General features: G+C 39.8%; 1 protein-coding gene, 1 long non-coding RNA gene and 1 other non-coding gene across 3 annotated transcripts in view; 1 reads left to right on the top strand and 2 right to left on the bottom strand.

Annotated features, from left to right (window-relative positions):
• The window catches only part of PRSS12 (serine protease 12), a 74,248-nt gene extending 68,942 nt beyond the window's left edge, over nucleotides 1-5,306 (top strand). Inside the window, exons 12-13 of the mRNA XM_025386617.1 lie at nucleotides 2,188-2,468; nucleotides 3,031-5,306. Of these exons, the coding sequence (XP_025242402.1) occupies nucleotides 2,188-2,468; nucleotides 3,031-3,338 (589 nt within the window). The 3' untranslated portion in view covers nucleotides 3,339-5,306. The remainder of the gene's footprint in view (nucleotides 1-2,187; nucleotides 2,469-3,030) is intronic.
• A 208-nt stretch (nucleotides 5,307-5,514) lies between these two features.
• LOC112625427 lies at nucleotides 5,515-6,584 on the bottom strand. Its single transcript, XR_003119589.1, has 3 exons — nucleotides 6,558-6,584; nucleotides 5,912-5,954; nucleotides 5,515-5,714 (listed from the first exon to the last, which is right to left on the bottom strand). It is a non-coding gene; the product is annotated as an uncharacterized LOC112625427 (long non-coding RNA).
• On the bottom strand, nucleotides 6,028-6,158 carry LOC112625613. Its single transcript, XR_003119694.1, has one exon. It is a non-coding gene; the product is annotated as a small nucleolar RNA SNORA24 (small nucleolar RNA).
• Nucleotides 6,585-13,533: the final 6,949 nt, after the last annotated feature.

The raw sequence follows: 13,533 nt of genomic DNA, 5'->3' as shown, positions 1-13,533 counted from the left end.
TCCTAAATTTTACTTAAATTTTCAAGGAAGCTATAAGAGCATATACTTTAGGCACAATATATTAAAAAGCCTCTGAACTTTAAAGATACGTGATGATTTAAGATTGAGTCTCAAATCACAAACTATTAATATTAAAGATCAATAGTAGGTGGCTGTATAAGCCAAATCATCTTTATTGCACTGTTTAGTTTTTGAGCACTGACAGTTAATTATATATATAACATGGTCAGAGCCCTACTTAAGGATATTAGAATATTGAGGCATCTCATAACCTCCAGTAATTTTATAGAAGTGGGAAGTTTTATTTTAAATAGACACTAGAAAATGCCAAGCTTCTGAATACCAACTCTTCTAAGTTCACATTCAAGTACAGGTCTTGTAAACAATAAAAGACCCAAGTTTTGGTTAAAAAAAAAAAAATTAAGGTGACAGTTGTTATATGCGTGCTTTTCCCCTTTAACAGTTAGATGCCAGCACAAAATAGGTAGAGTTGATGAAACAAGGGCTGGAGTTTTGGCAGGTAAAAGACAAGCAGGGTAGTTTTGCAAGAGTGATTGTTGTAATGGGCAGATGGTGGAATCCAAGCCAGATAATAAAGGAAATCATAAAAGATTGAAATGAAAAAATAGTGGGGCCAAAGGATAGAAGTCCAACGGGTTTGAAGGATTTTAGCGCTGTAAAAACGGAAGGCAGAAATATGGTATGCGTGAAATCAAGATTTCAGAGGTGTGTGGTTATCTGGTGAATACAAAGTCTAGGTCTTACATTGTAAGTGGATGGCTGAGATGAGGTGGAGAATACACTCATTGCAGATGACTAACTCAAGGAACTACAAAGGAAAAGTTATTGGAAATTAAGTCTTATAAGAATGTTCTAAGTAGTGGGATGCAATGAGCATGGTGCTCTAGTCTTCCGTGAAAAAGAGGTAGTAACTAGGAGATGGGTTGATGGGTTGTGTCATACATTCTAGGTCAGAGGTTCTCAAATGGGGGCAGTTTGCTTAACAGGGAACATGTGACTATGTCTGGAGACAGTTTTGGTAATCACAACTGGGGATGGAGGGTATGTGTACCATGTACCAGTGGCATCTAGTGAATAGGGGCCAGGGATGCTTTTAAACACACTATAACGCACAGGACAGCCCTCACAACAGAGAATTACCTGGTCCAAAATGTTAATAGGTTTTGAGGTTGAGAAACCCTGCTTTAGGTGGGTTCAGTATCAGAATTAAAGTATGATGGTTGAAAAATGGACTGAGAACTATCCATCTGATAAATATTGTTTCTATTTTAATGGAATATGGAAAAAAGTATAAACAATACACATTCACTAATTTAAATCAACCATTTTTTGCATTCCTAAAGGCACAACGCTATTCTAGGTGTTTTAATCAGTGAACACAACAAAGATACCTCTGACCTGGAATAGCTTTGACTCAAGCAGGGAGGAGAATAAATGCAATAAATAGTAAACTAGATAGTTTTGTTAGAAAGTGATGCTTAAAAAAGAGGAAAAGTCGAGCAGATGAATGACATTGGGAGTGTTCAATGATGGGAGGACAAAGAAAGATGGGTTGCAATTTTAAATATGAGGGTGTCAAAGTAGTCTTCATTGAGGTGACATCTGAATAAAGATTTAAAAGAGAGGAAAGGATAGAATGAATATATGTTGATCTGAAAGTAGAGTTTGGGTTTGCATTCACTTTAGAGGGAAGGGAAGGAGTTTACGTCCACCTTGCAGGAGTGAAGTGGTCTGTACTAAGTACTTTGATGGACACAAAGTTAGTTTCTGCCCTCACAGAACTTCATGACAAACTAACAATCTTGGAAATAACAGAGCAACAAAAATGGCAAACACAGGACAATAATTTTGACCTATTCCAGTTTTGATCCCTTTCATTCGGGAAATGACAGGTTAATGATTAGTCTTTATTTTCCACTCATCCTCCACATTTGCTCCTTCTTGGAGAACAGATTACACAGTGAAATGAAGACAAGAGGTTATGACAATGGGTTCACAGTAGAGGATCAGGAATGGTGGGTCAGATAAATGGAAAGAAAGGTTGAATTTACAAAAGGGGCTGATGATTTGGAAGAAAGGCTTGTATCTTCATTAGTCTTCCTTCTTGACAATCAGTAATTTTCACTATCTGAAGCAAATGTCTCATTAGTACTCTCTGCCTCTCAGGTATGGCAACAGCACTAGGAACTATGCTGTTAGGGTTGGCGATTACCATACTCTGGTACCAGAGGAGTTTGAGGAAGAAATTGGAGTTCAACAGATTGTGATTCATCGAGAGTATCGACCCGACAGCAGTGATTATGACATAGCCCTGGTTAGATTACAAGGACCAGAAGAGCAGTGTGCCAGATTCAGCAGCCACGTTTTGCCAGCCTGTTTACCATTCTGGAGAGAGAGGCCACAGAAAACAGCATCCAACTGTTACATAACAGGATGGGGTGACACAGGTAAGGCACAATCGAAAAAAAAAAGCAGGGACTTTTCTCTGGTATTATCCACATATTTGGGTGTGCAATGGGCAGTAAGATCTTAAATGGGTTCACTTATTTGGAGAAATTTTGCTTAGTGTGAAATGCATGCATGTAATCAAGACTTATATTCTGTAGGTATTGTTGGTTCTGAGAACTTTAGCATAAACTGAGAACTCAGTTTAATTCAGTGAAGTAGACATGAATTGATGTGCTAATGTGAAACCAGCATGAATGCATTCTATGCTTTTTGATATACAGAATTCAAATATGAATGCCTACACAAATGTGCTTTCTTTAGGTCACCTTACTCTAAAAATCCATAGATGTTATTCATTATTCCTCAGACAATTCAGTACTGAAAAGTAAATTTGTAAAGGTTAAGATTGTGTCAACATTAAAAATACCAGTCATTGCTCATTTTAAACTATACTAATGCCACAACAGGGATTTTATTTTCATGACTATTACATGCTCGGTAACTGTTAAATGTTGTGATGGTTATCCGGAATGCCACTAATCAGATGTTTGGTCTGAGTAGGACGAGCCTATTCAAGAACACTACAACAAGCAGCCATTCCCTTACTTCCTAAGAGGTTTTGTGAAGAACGTTATAAGGGTCGGTTTACAGGGAGAATGCTCTGTGCTGGAAACCTCCATGAACACAAACGCGTGGACAGCTGCCAGGGAGACAGCGGAGGACCACTCATGTGTGAACGGCCCGGAGAGAGCTGGGCGGTATATGGGGTGACCTCCTGGGGGTATGGCTGTGGAGTCAAGGATTCTCCTGGTGTTTATACCAAAGTCTCAGCCTTTGTACCTTGGATAAAAAGTGTCACCAAACTGTAATTCTTCATGGAAACTTCAAAGCAGCATTTAAACAGATGGAAAACTTTGAATCCCCACTATTAGCACTCAGCAGAGATGACAACAAATGGGGAGATCCACGTTTTTGCTTTGGGTTGTGGTAAAAAATTGTGCACCCCCTGTTGCTTTTGAGAATTTGTGAACATTTTCAGAGACCTCAGTGTAGTGGAAGTGACAATCCTTAAATGAACTTTGTTGTCTATCCTAATTTCACTGGAGTGACTTATTCTAAGCTTAATCTATCCCTATTTCTCAGAATCATTCTATGCTGATTTCACAAAAGATCATTTTTACAACTGAATTGAGAACCCCTTATAAGTTAATCGGTGGTGTCTGAATTCATATTAAATACCCACATTTGACATAAATGCGGTACCCTTTACTACACTCCTAAGAGTGGCATATTTATGCTTAGAGCTTTTCAAAATACTTGACAAGAAATCATCTTCTCTGTAACCTTTGCCAAGTGAGGAAATCAATGGTTAAGGAATTCCACTACCAACTTTTAGGCCTGAATAGGAGTAGTAAGCCTCAAGGACATTTGCCTGTCACAATAGATTCTCAAAGTGATCTGATATTTGGAAACAAGTATCCTTGTTGAGTACCAAGTGCTTCAGAAACCATAAGATAAAAATACTTTACCTACAGTGTATACAAACTAGCAAGATTTGAAAGGATTTCTGGTAACAAAATGCCAGTTGGACATACAACCTAGTTTATCCAACACATTTAACATATCTACTATATTTGCTTTTAACAAGCACTTCAGATTTAACTTAGAATTAAATGTTAACTCTTCCTTAGTTAGCATCATAGTCCACGTTCCCCGACCATGATGTAAGAGTGCCACCTACTGACACTTCCCTGTAACTGACTTATACCTGCAGGTTTCCCCAAGACCAACCTGATACAATTCAATCTTAAAATATGCTAGTCAAAATGCTTTCCTGGCCTATACATTGAAAAGTTCTAATAACTTTTCAATTGTTTTAATGCATACAGCAGTTATAACATATGCCAGGCACCGCATTAGGCAGCTTTGAACATCACTGACAAGTTGCAAAAGGCCAGTAGGATCTTTCAGTAGCAGCCCTTGTTTTCAAATAGGGGAAAACAGGCTTGCCTCAAAGTGAGTCGTTGGTGAAACACTGATTCCAAACTCCACAAAAAGGAGTCCCAATGCTGGATTTTTCCCCCATGGTTCTCCCACCTGAAGGACTGGTTTCTCTGTGGCTATTTCTGAGTTAAGGGATAGCTGCTTAACTATGCACCTTTACAGAACATTCTTAGCAGTAATGCTCAAATTTAAAAGGCACACTCAAGATACTTCAATGTCATAGATCCTTCCCCAGGTCCCAAGTTGTATAAATATAGGTAAAAGGTTAGCATGAACTTTCGGATGGTTTTAAGTAATCCTCTTGAATGCCAGTCATTAAAGGACTTTACCCTTCTACATCAAATTACATCCTTTTCACAAATGCCCATTTCTGTAATAACTGGTGCAAATCTAAAGGTGCTTTATAGTTTTACTATTTTGCAGATTTGAAATGCTGCATATAATGCAGAAGAGCATTAAAAACTTTTGTAAAAACTCATGATTTTGATAAACTTTTAAAGCAGCGTTTGTATGTAAATAGAGCTACATATGGCACACACACTTGCACAAGGGCTTCAGAAAAACGTGCAATATAGGTGAGAAAAATGTCTATTGAAACTTTCTCACGGGCTGCCCTTATAATTAAACTACAGTGCTGGAGCAAGCAACATCAATGTTTCAAGTAGATCAGGGACCGACAAACCTAAAAGGCAGTAAACAGCCTGCAATTTGCTCAATTCTGAAGAATACATGGTTCATATAACATGCTTTTACTATAACCGTCTTGTGACTTGAAAGATACACGTGTTCTGTGCATATCTGTGTAAATAAAGTACATAATTTTTCACCTTGTATAGCTGCCTTAAATTTTTGTATGGTTTAAAAAGACTGTTCTCTCCCCTGGGGGTAACCTGGTAATTTTTATATTTTACATTTTTCACAAAGGCTGCAATAACCTTAGAACTGTACTCATTCACACTACTTCCACATGAACGCGTAACATTAAACAGGAGGTATTAACTACTTTTCCGTCTATTAATCACTCAGTCAAGGAACAATGAGTAGCCACATGAATTAAGCATTTTATTTAATTATCAAGGACCACCTTAAATATTACTTTAAAAAATTCAGTCCTATATTCAAAATAGGTATCCTGATAACTTCCAGAACATTATTTGGAACACCGTTTCCCCAACTAAGATAAATCCATTGCCGAATGCTGAACAGACTTTGCCCATTACCACTTCGGATTTCTTGATAGTCTGCAAGAGAAAAAAAAAAACATTATAAAACTCCGAGCTGTGTACTTACCCCACTGTTCTGAGATCTTATCAGCTAATTCAGTTGGTTGGTAACTCTTAAACTACAAAAGCCAGCAAAACGGGCCAGCTTTAGCTTTCCAACGTCCTGGCGCTAAGGCGTTTCAGATTAACTCAGGAATATGAAAAAAAAAATGTACCTTATGTTTCCATCATCCATCGTAATGTGTTCAGCTCAGCTTCCTAGAAACATTTGAACAACGGTTTAGAAAAGTTCGCCCAATAATCCGGCACCCTCCAGGTTTTTAGCAGTGAATAATGTTACTTGTGCAAGTCAGAATCTGATACCAATTAAATGGTGACAGCTTTGCCAATAAACAAGAATATGCTCTTCCATGGCTAGGAAGGGAGACTGCCACAGCTGACAGGTCCCAAAGATACATGGAGATTCACAATCCAGAATTAACCAGCAAGCAAACTGCTACAGGTTATTTACTCACCATCTGGCTCAAACTGACGGTTCTTGGGGTGCTATGGCACAAGAGCGACAGAATAGACTCAAGATGGCCACATGACACCGACAGCGAAACAGGCTTCACCGGAGTCCCCGGGCGCACGGAACCTTTCCCCGAGGGCCCACGGCCCACGCACGCCGGGATTCAGGGTCCAGGGCTGCACGTGGCCGCCCCGCGACCTAATGAGCACTCAAGTCCGCGCATGCTTGTAAACTTACGGGTTTCCAAAGCTGCCCCCCGACCTACCAATATCCTGACTGCGCTGCCTTTTAGGTAAGGCAGTAAGTTTCAGCCCAATTATCATTTTAACGTACGAAAGACAACTAGGTACTTTCACCTAACCCCGACGCTTCCCGAACATGAAAGGCTGAGGCCTTCGGCACACGCTCTCTTATAGAACTGATGACGCTATTCCGGGGGAAGCGCCGCGAGGGGCGGAGCCTATGTTGTTTCACTCTCCGCCCCGCCCAGCCCCGCCTCGGCTCCACCTGTTCCGTCGGCCACCTCCTCCCGGGCTCCTTTACCCTCTTCCCCGCCCTTCGTCCACGTCTAAGCGGGTCACCTCGCTCCGGATCCAGACGCATGCGCACATACGAGAGCCAAAAGGTTCTCGCGATAGCGAAAAATCATGACGCTTACCCGTGTAGGTGACGGAAGCGAGGAGATCTTTTGGTGTTTCCTGTTTAGGATACTTATTTTAGACAATATTAGAAAAAGGGGCCGAACGCTGTGGCTCACGTCTATGATTCCAGAACTTTGGGAGGCCGAGGCGGGCGGATCACTTGAGGTCAGGAGTTGGAGACCAGCCAGGCCAACATGGCGAAACCCCGTCTCTACTAAAAACACAAAAGTTAGCCGGGTGTGGTGGTGAACGCCTGTAGTCCCGGCTACTCGGGAGGTTGAGGTGGGAGAATCGCTTGAGCCCGGTAGGCGGAGGTTATGGTGAGCTCAGATCGCGCCACTGCATTCCAGCCTGGGCGACAGAGCGAGTTTCCATCTCAAAAAAAATAAAAGAAGGTTAGACCCGATGAGCCTAGGAGACACCCGGTTTCATGAGCATGTGCATGTTTCCCATGTTTCAGTCTGACCCTGACCCACAGTTTGTTGCCCACTTCTGGCCGCCCTTGGACTCTTAATTCCGGAAAGCGGGACGCCTCAGTCTTACCTCACCCGCTGTACATTGCCTGGAGGATGCAATGAAATACGGCTACCGCCACTGTAAAGTGGAATTTCCAGCCTTTAGGAATAGTTTTGTTAGACACGTGCTTTTAAAAGAACACTGAATTTCTTTTCTGTTTTCGTTTTCCTCCTGTATGAAACAAACCAGGTGAAGTTTTTACTTAGTGCTGGACCATTTGGAGCAGCACATTGTAGCAATTGCTGTTAAGGAGAAAGGTATCAAGTCGGGTGAATAAAGTACAGTGGAGATCTACAAAAACATGAAGTCATTACATACTTTTTGGGGGAAAGATTTAATGAGAGCAATAATTGCCATTCGGTTTGGAATGGACAAGCTTATAGGAGACACAATTTTATTTGAGATAATAGGGCTGCTTCTAAGGCTCACCATATTTCACCTATCTTACTTTGTCTCCTTGTTTCACTCAATTCCACTAATGAACCAAAAAGAACTATTCAGTAACAAGGCTTGCATACTGAATCACAGGAGGGAGTTCCGCCCAGTTACATTTTATTTAAATCTAAATCATTATCTATATTAGTTTGCTAGGACTCTCATAACAAAATACCGCAGACCGGGTGGCTTAAACAACAGAAACTTGTCACAGTTCTGTCGGTTGGAAGTCTGAGATCAAGGTGTCATTACATTGTTTCTTCTGAGGGCTCTCTCCTTGGCTTGTGTATGGCAGTCTTTTCCCGGTATCTTAATATCGTTTTCTTTTTGAACCTGTCTGTCTCAATTGCCTCTTCTTAAAAGGACACTGGCTGAATTGGATTAGGGCCCACCCTAATAAAGTCGTTTAACCTTATTTACCTCTTTAGAGACCGCATCTCCAAATACAGTCATATTCAGAGATACTGATGTACATTTTACAAATTACCTAATCTGTACTCAAAAACAAGAAAAGTCTGAGGGCTTCTACATACGAATTTTGGGAAGCACAGTTTGGCCCAAAATACCATTCATTTATGCTAACGTAAAAAGTCTGATTGAAGATTTGAAATTAATGTTTCCATTGGCTTAAGCTGTTAGAACACCAATGAACATGAATGACAGCATGTGTGCATGCACGCTTGTGTGCACCTGTGTATCCTGGCCTTTGAGTAGAACTTTGTGTTTTGTCTGAAACTGGACTTTAGAAAATCTGTTCTTTTCTACCCCTATATTTTATGATCTTGTCTCCATCTTGACTGCATTCTCATCTATTTTTATCTGTCAAAATTCTACTCAGCTTAGAGTGCTTTCCTCAAATATCACTTGTTCGATGGAAATTTTCATTGCTTCAACTGAATTTGTTTTTTTCCTTTTTTTTTTTTTTTAACATACTATAGTACTTAACTCACATTTTTCTTGTGGTGCCTTTATTATAAACTGCGGTGAAGGACTATGTCCAATTCTTATTTAAAGTGCCTAGCAGAACGACTTTCATTATATGAACAGTCAATTGCATTACTGAATGCTTTGAAGTACTCAATATGTTTCTGAAATCCAGAAGATTTTATGTTTACTTTAAAAAACCATTTCTCGGCCGGGCGCGGTGGCTCAAGCCTGTAATCCCAGCACTTTGGGAGGCCGAGACGGGTGGATCACGAGGTCAGGAGATCGAGACCATCCTGGCTAACACTGTGAAACCCCATCTCTACTAAGAAATACAAAAAACTAGCCGGGTGAGGTGGCGGGTGCCTGTAGTCCCAGCTACTCCGGAGGCTGAGGCAGGAGAACGGCGTAAACCCGGGAGGCGGAGCTTGCAGTGAGCTGAGATCTGGCCACTGCAGTCCAGCCTGGGCGACAGAGCCAGATTCCGCCTCAAAAAAAAAAAAAAAAACCATTTCTCTCCAGGAGATGGAGTTTAATTCCCCTTTCTGATCCAAACACCAACTTTATTGTAGGCTGTGCTTAGTAACTTGCTTTCAAAGGGTAGAGTAAGGAAAGGGGAGAAAGCAGAACTTTGGTGAAAAGTGGCAAGCATTACAGAGTCCAGGTGATCGGTATTTAACATCAGTGATACGGCATGTTGATAATGTGTACTCTGTTACCATGTGATGAGGACACTTCACCTCCATGTTTTTCTTCCTCAAAGCCCATACCCTAGACTAACCATGAGAAAAAAGCCACACAAAACCAAACTGATGTACATTTTGCAAATTACCTAATCAGTACTCAAAAACAAGAAAAGTCTGAGAAACTATTATACCAGAGCAAATGATACATAGTGACTAAATGTAATGTGATATACTGGCTGGGATCTCCAGCAGAAAAAGGACATTAATGGAAAACTAGTGAATCTGAATGAAGTGTGGAATTTAGGTAATAGTGCCAATATTGATGTCTTAATTGTAAAAGATATACCATGGTATTGTAAGATATTAACAGTAGGGGAAATTGGATGAGGGGTGTGTGGGGATTCCATTTTTGCAAATTTTCTGTAAATGTAAAAGTTTAACTTAAAAAAGCAATTATAACCTTACCGTCTATTATACTTTCATTTTAACACAAAGTAGTGATTTAGTAGTGGTTTCTATGTACTTTAGTGTGAAATCTGTGGCTGAGATGACAGTATTTCTATGTTTGACTTGAGATCAAACCCAATGAATTTAACTGTATTCAAAGGAATATTCAGAAGAGACAATGTGGTAACAAATAGAAGAGTTAAAAATGGGTTGGTAAATGATGGTTGGCTTAAGGATTTTATTTTATGTATTTATGTATTTATTTTTTTAGAAACATTCTTGCTCCGTTGCCTAGCCTGGAGTGCAGTGGCATGATCTTGGCTCAGTGCAACCTCCTAGGCTCAAGCGAGTCTCCTGCCAGATGTGTGCCACCATACTTGGCTAATTTTTTTTAAGGTTTTTTTTTTGAAAGACAAGGTCTCACTATATTGCCCAGGATGATCTTCTGTGCTCCTGGGCTCAAGTGATCCACCTTCCTCGGCCTACCAAAGTGCTGGGGATTGCAGGTGCCAGCCACTACGCCCAGCCTAAGGATTTTAAAGACAGAGTGCAAGGTGAACCTGTTAGAACTGATCAAATGATGGCTAGGTAATATTTCAGTTCTACTTTTGATACATGGAGTGAACAGTTCATTGTAGAATATTTATTCTTCAACAATGCTTTTCCATGCACTGTATCTTTTTTCCTTTTGTGGTTTAGTGTTGAAACTGGTAGTCATCAGAAAAACAAATTTAGCGTAGAATGGCACATCTGTCATATGAATGCTGAGATGAATAGGAGAAAATACAGCGAGGTAATAACCCGTGGACTTATTTTCATCTTAAAACACTTAGGAAATCTAAACTTCCAGTGTATACTAGCAGCTTGATACTTCTGCTATAAAAATTGGTTTTGCTGCAGTAATAAAAGTATAGTGTACTGCAGTATGATCTAGTGTTAAAAAAGGCATAGTGTCCAAAAGAGAGGAGATGGACGTTCCCTCCTATCTATATTAAAATATTCTTGTCAGTTCTGAACATCTTATTCAGTTGTTAAACATTTACTAGACTCCAGCAAATGTTTATTGAGTAGACATGGCCTTTGCCTCAAGACTTGAGAATATAATTGGGTAACTTACAGTTAGTGCCATTACAATGTTTTCCAAATTATTCAAAGTTCAAAGCAAAGGAATTAGTTTTTATTTTTCCCCATCCTCTATTTTCACTATTTGATATATTTTTGAATCAACCAATGTATTAGTTATTGATTGCTGTGTATCAAATTAGCCTAAAGCATAGTAGCTTAAAAAAATAAGCACTCACTATCTCAGTTTTTATGGGTCAGGAATCTAAGAGCAGCTTAACTGGCTCAGTGTCTCCTGTGAGGTTGCAGTCGGGATGTTGACTGGGGTTGCAGCCATCTGAAGGCTTCACTGAAGCTGGTGCTGCAGGATTCTCTTTCAAGGTGACTCATTCACAGACCTAGCAAGGTAATGCTTATTGTTGGCAGGAAGTCTGAGTTCCTCAGCATGTGAATCTCTCCATAGGGCTGCTTGACTGTCCTCATGATTCTCATGGCAGCTGGCTTTCCTCAGAGTGAGTGACGCAAGAGAGGAAGCCCCAGTGCTTTTTATTATGGCCTAGTCTAGAAAGTTACTTGTTACACCATCACTTGTTAGAAGTCAGTTATTAATGCCAGCTCACATTCAAGGGGAGGGAAATAAAGCCCCATCTTGAGGGGAGTATAGAATTTTGTTGACATATTTTAAAAATGTCACAGTCAGGATGGATGAAGTTGTGTTGCAGTTATAAAAGATCCAAAATCTCTGTGGCTTAAAACAACAGAGGTTTGTTTCTTGTCATGCTCATGTTCATTTTAGAGACCAGGCTAATGAGGCCTTCACCATTTGTAATGGTTCTAGGCAACATAAAGGGAGAAGGGAAATTGTTATTATGTTCTTAAAGGATTCCATTCTGATGTGACATATGTTACATTGACTCATATTTTATGGACTAAAGCAAGTTCCATGGCCACACCTAAATCCAAAAGCCTGGGGAAATGGAATCCTACTGTGTGCTTAGAAGGAAGATAATCAGAAATATTTCAATATATTATTATAGCACTAATGATTTCTACCGTGGCCAAGTTACAACTGTTTACATTATTTTTATAGCTACCTTTTCTCTATTGTTACACTGTGCATTAGTCTGATCTCACATTGCTATAAAGAACTACCTGAGACTGGGTAATTTGTAAAGAAAAGAAGTTTAATTGGCTCATGGTTCCATAGTCTGTACAGGAAGCATGGCTGGGGAGGCCTCAGGAAACATTCAGTCATGGTGGCAGGGGAAGCAGGCACATCCTACATGGGCAGAAGAGGAGGAAGAGAGAGCAGAGGGAGGTGCTACACACTTAAATAACCAGATCTCGTGAAAACTCACTATCACAAGAACCCCAAGGGGGAATCAATGATCCAGTTACCTCCCACCAGGCCTCTCCTCCAACACTGGGGATTACAGTTCGACATTGGGCGGGGACACAAATCCAAATCCAAACCATATCACACTGCTAATCTACGATAACATGTCTGAGCTGTCTCCCCACAGTTCTAATTCTCTCTTCCAATTAACTGAGTATATTAATGAAAAATTATATTTCCTGAAATATTTTATACATGTTAAGCACTTGTTACAGAAAGTGTAATGGCTTTCCTACCAATTATCAGGTAAAAGTCCTCATCCCAGGGCAACATAGAATGTATGTTACACTTAGCATGCTCATTCCTATTTTTGTTCATGCTATTTCATAGAATAGAATATATTTTCAATTCTTCCTACCCATCCTTTAAGATACATCTCAGTTCTTATTATTTTTTATAGTAATCTTTCTTTTAGAACATTAGAAAATACTGGTCTCGTCTCATTTTTGCTGTCCTTAATACTTATTCTTTGTACTGTACAATAAAAAAAATTCTCATCAATAAATAATGAGTTTCTACTATATTCCAGGTCCTGTCATAGATGCTGTGGCTAGAAATACTAAACAAAATGGAATTTTAAAAAATTTCATGGAGCTTACATTTTAGCAGAAAGTAGATGCAAATAAGAGTGTTAGAGTTCTATCAGAATCAGAACATACTACATATGATTAAAATCATATATGTAGAATCTGAGCTTATACAATTGTGGAGTGGGGGGACCAAGGAAAATTGGCATCTACAAGAATGAGCTATAATCCATGAGAATGAACTAGAATCAGGACTAATCTCTTCCTGGTTTCAAGAGTTTAGCTTTGATGATGGGGGTGATCTGCAAGAGAAGCTGATGCCCTTTGTCACAGACTTGGAGGTTGTTGAAGTTGAAACAGAAGATCTGGGATGACTGAAGAAGCTATAGATCTGACTACTGCCCCACACTTATAAGACGAGTTAGCAGATAAGTGATATCTTGCATGATCTGCAACATTGCCTCATGCCCTATACTGACCTTCCAAGTGTCAAAAGTGTATGCTGCTTTAGTTTCATTTACCAAGTCTCATACAAAATGTCTCCTGTGGACTTTTCAAAGCTGGAGTTATTCAGGGAAGGGAAGGGAAGGGAAATGTAGGGCTAGCTTAGCTAAACTGAAGTAGAAACCAATCACAACATGTAAATCATATGGTATGTTAAAGTCAATAAGTGCTGTAGAGAAAAACAGAGC

This window comes from Theropithecus gelada, chromosome 5 (assembly GCF_003255815.1).
Source record: "Theropithecus gelada isolate Dixy chromosome 5, Tgel_1.0, whole genome shotgun sequence".
NCBI classification, from domain to species: Eukaryota; Metazoa; Chordata; class Mammalia; order Primates; family Cercopithecidae; genus Theropithecus; species Theropithecus gelada.
This window is presented reverse-complemented; position numbering and strand designations above follow the sequence as displayed.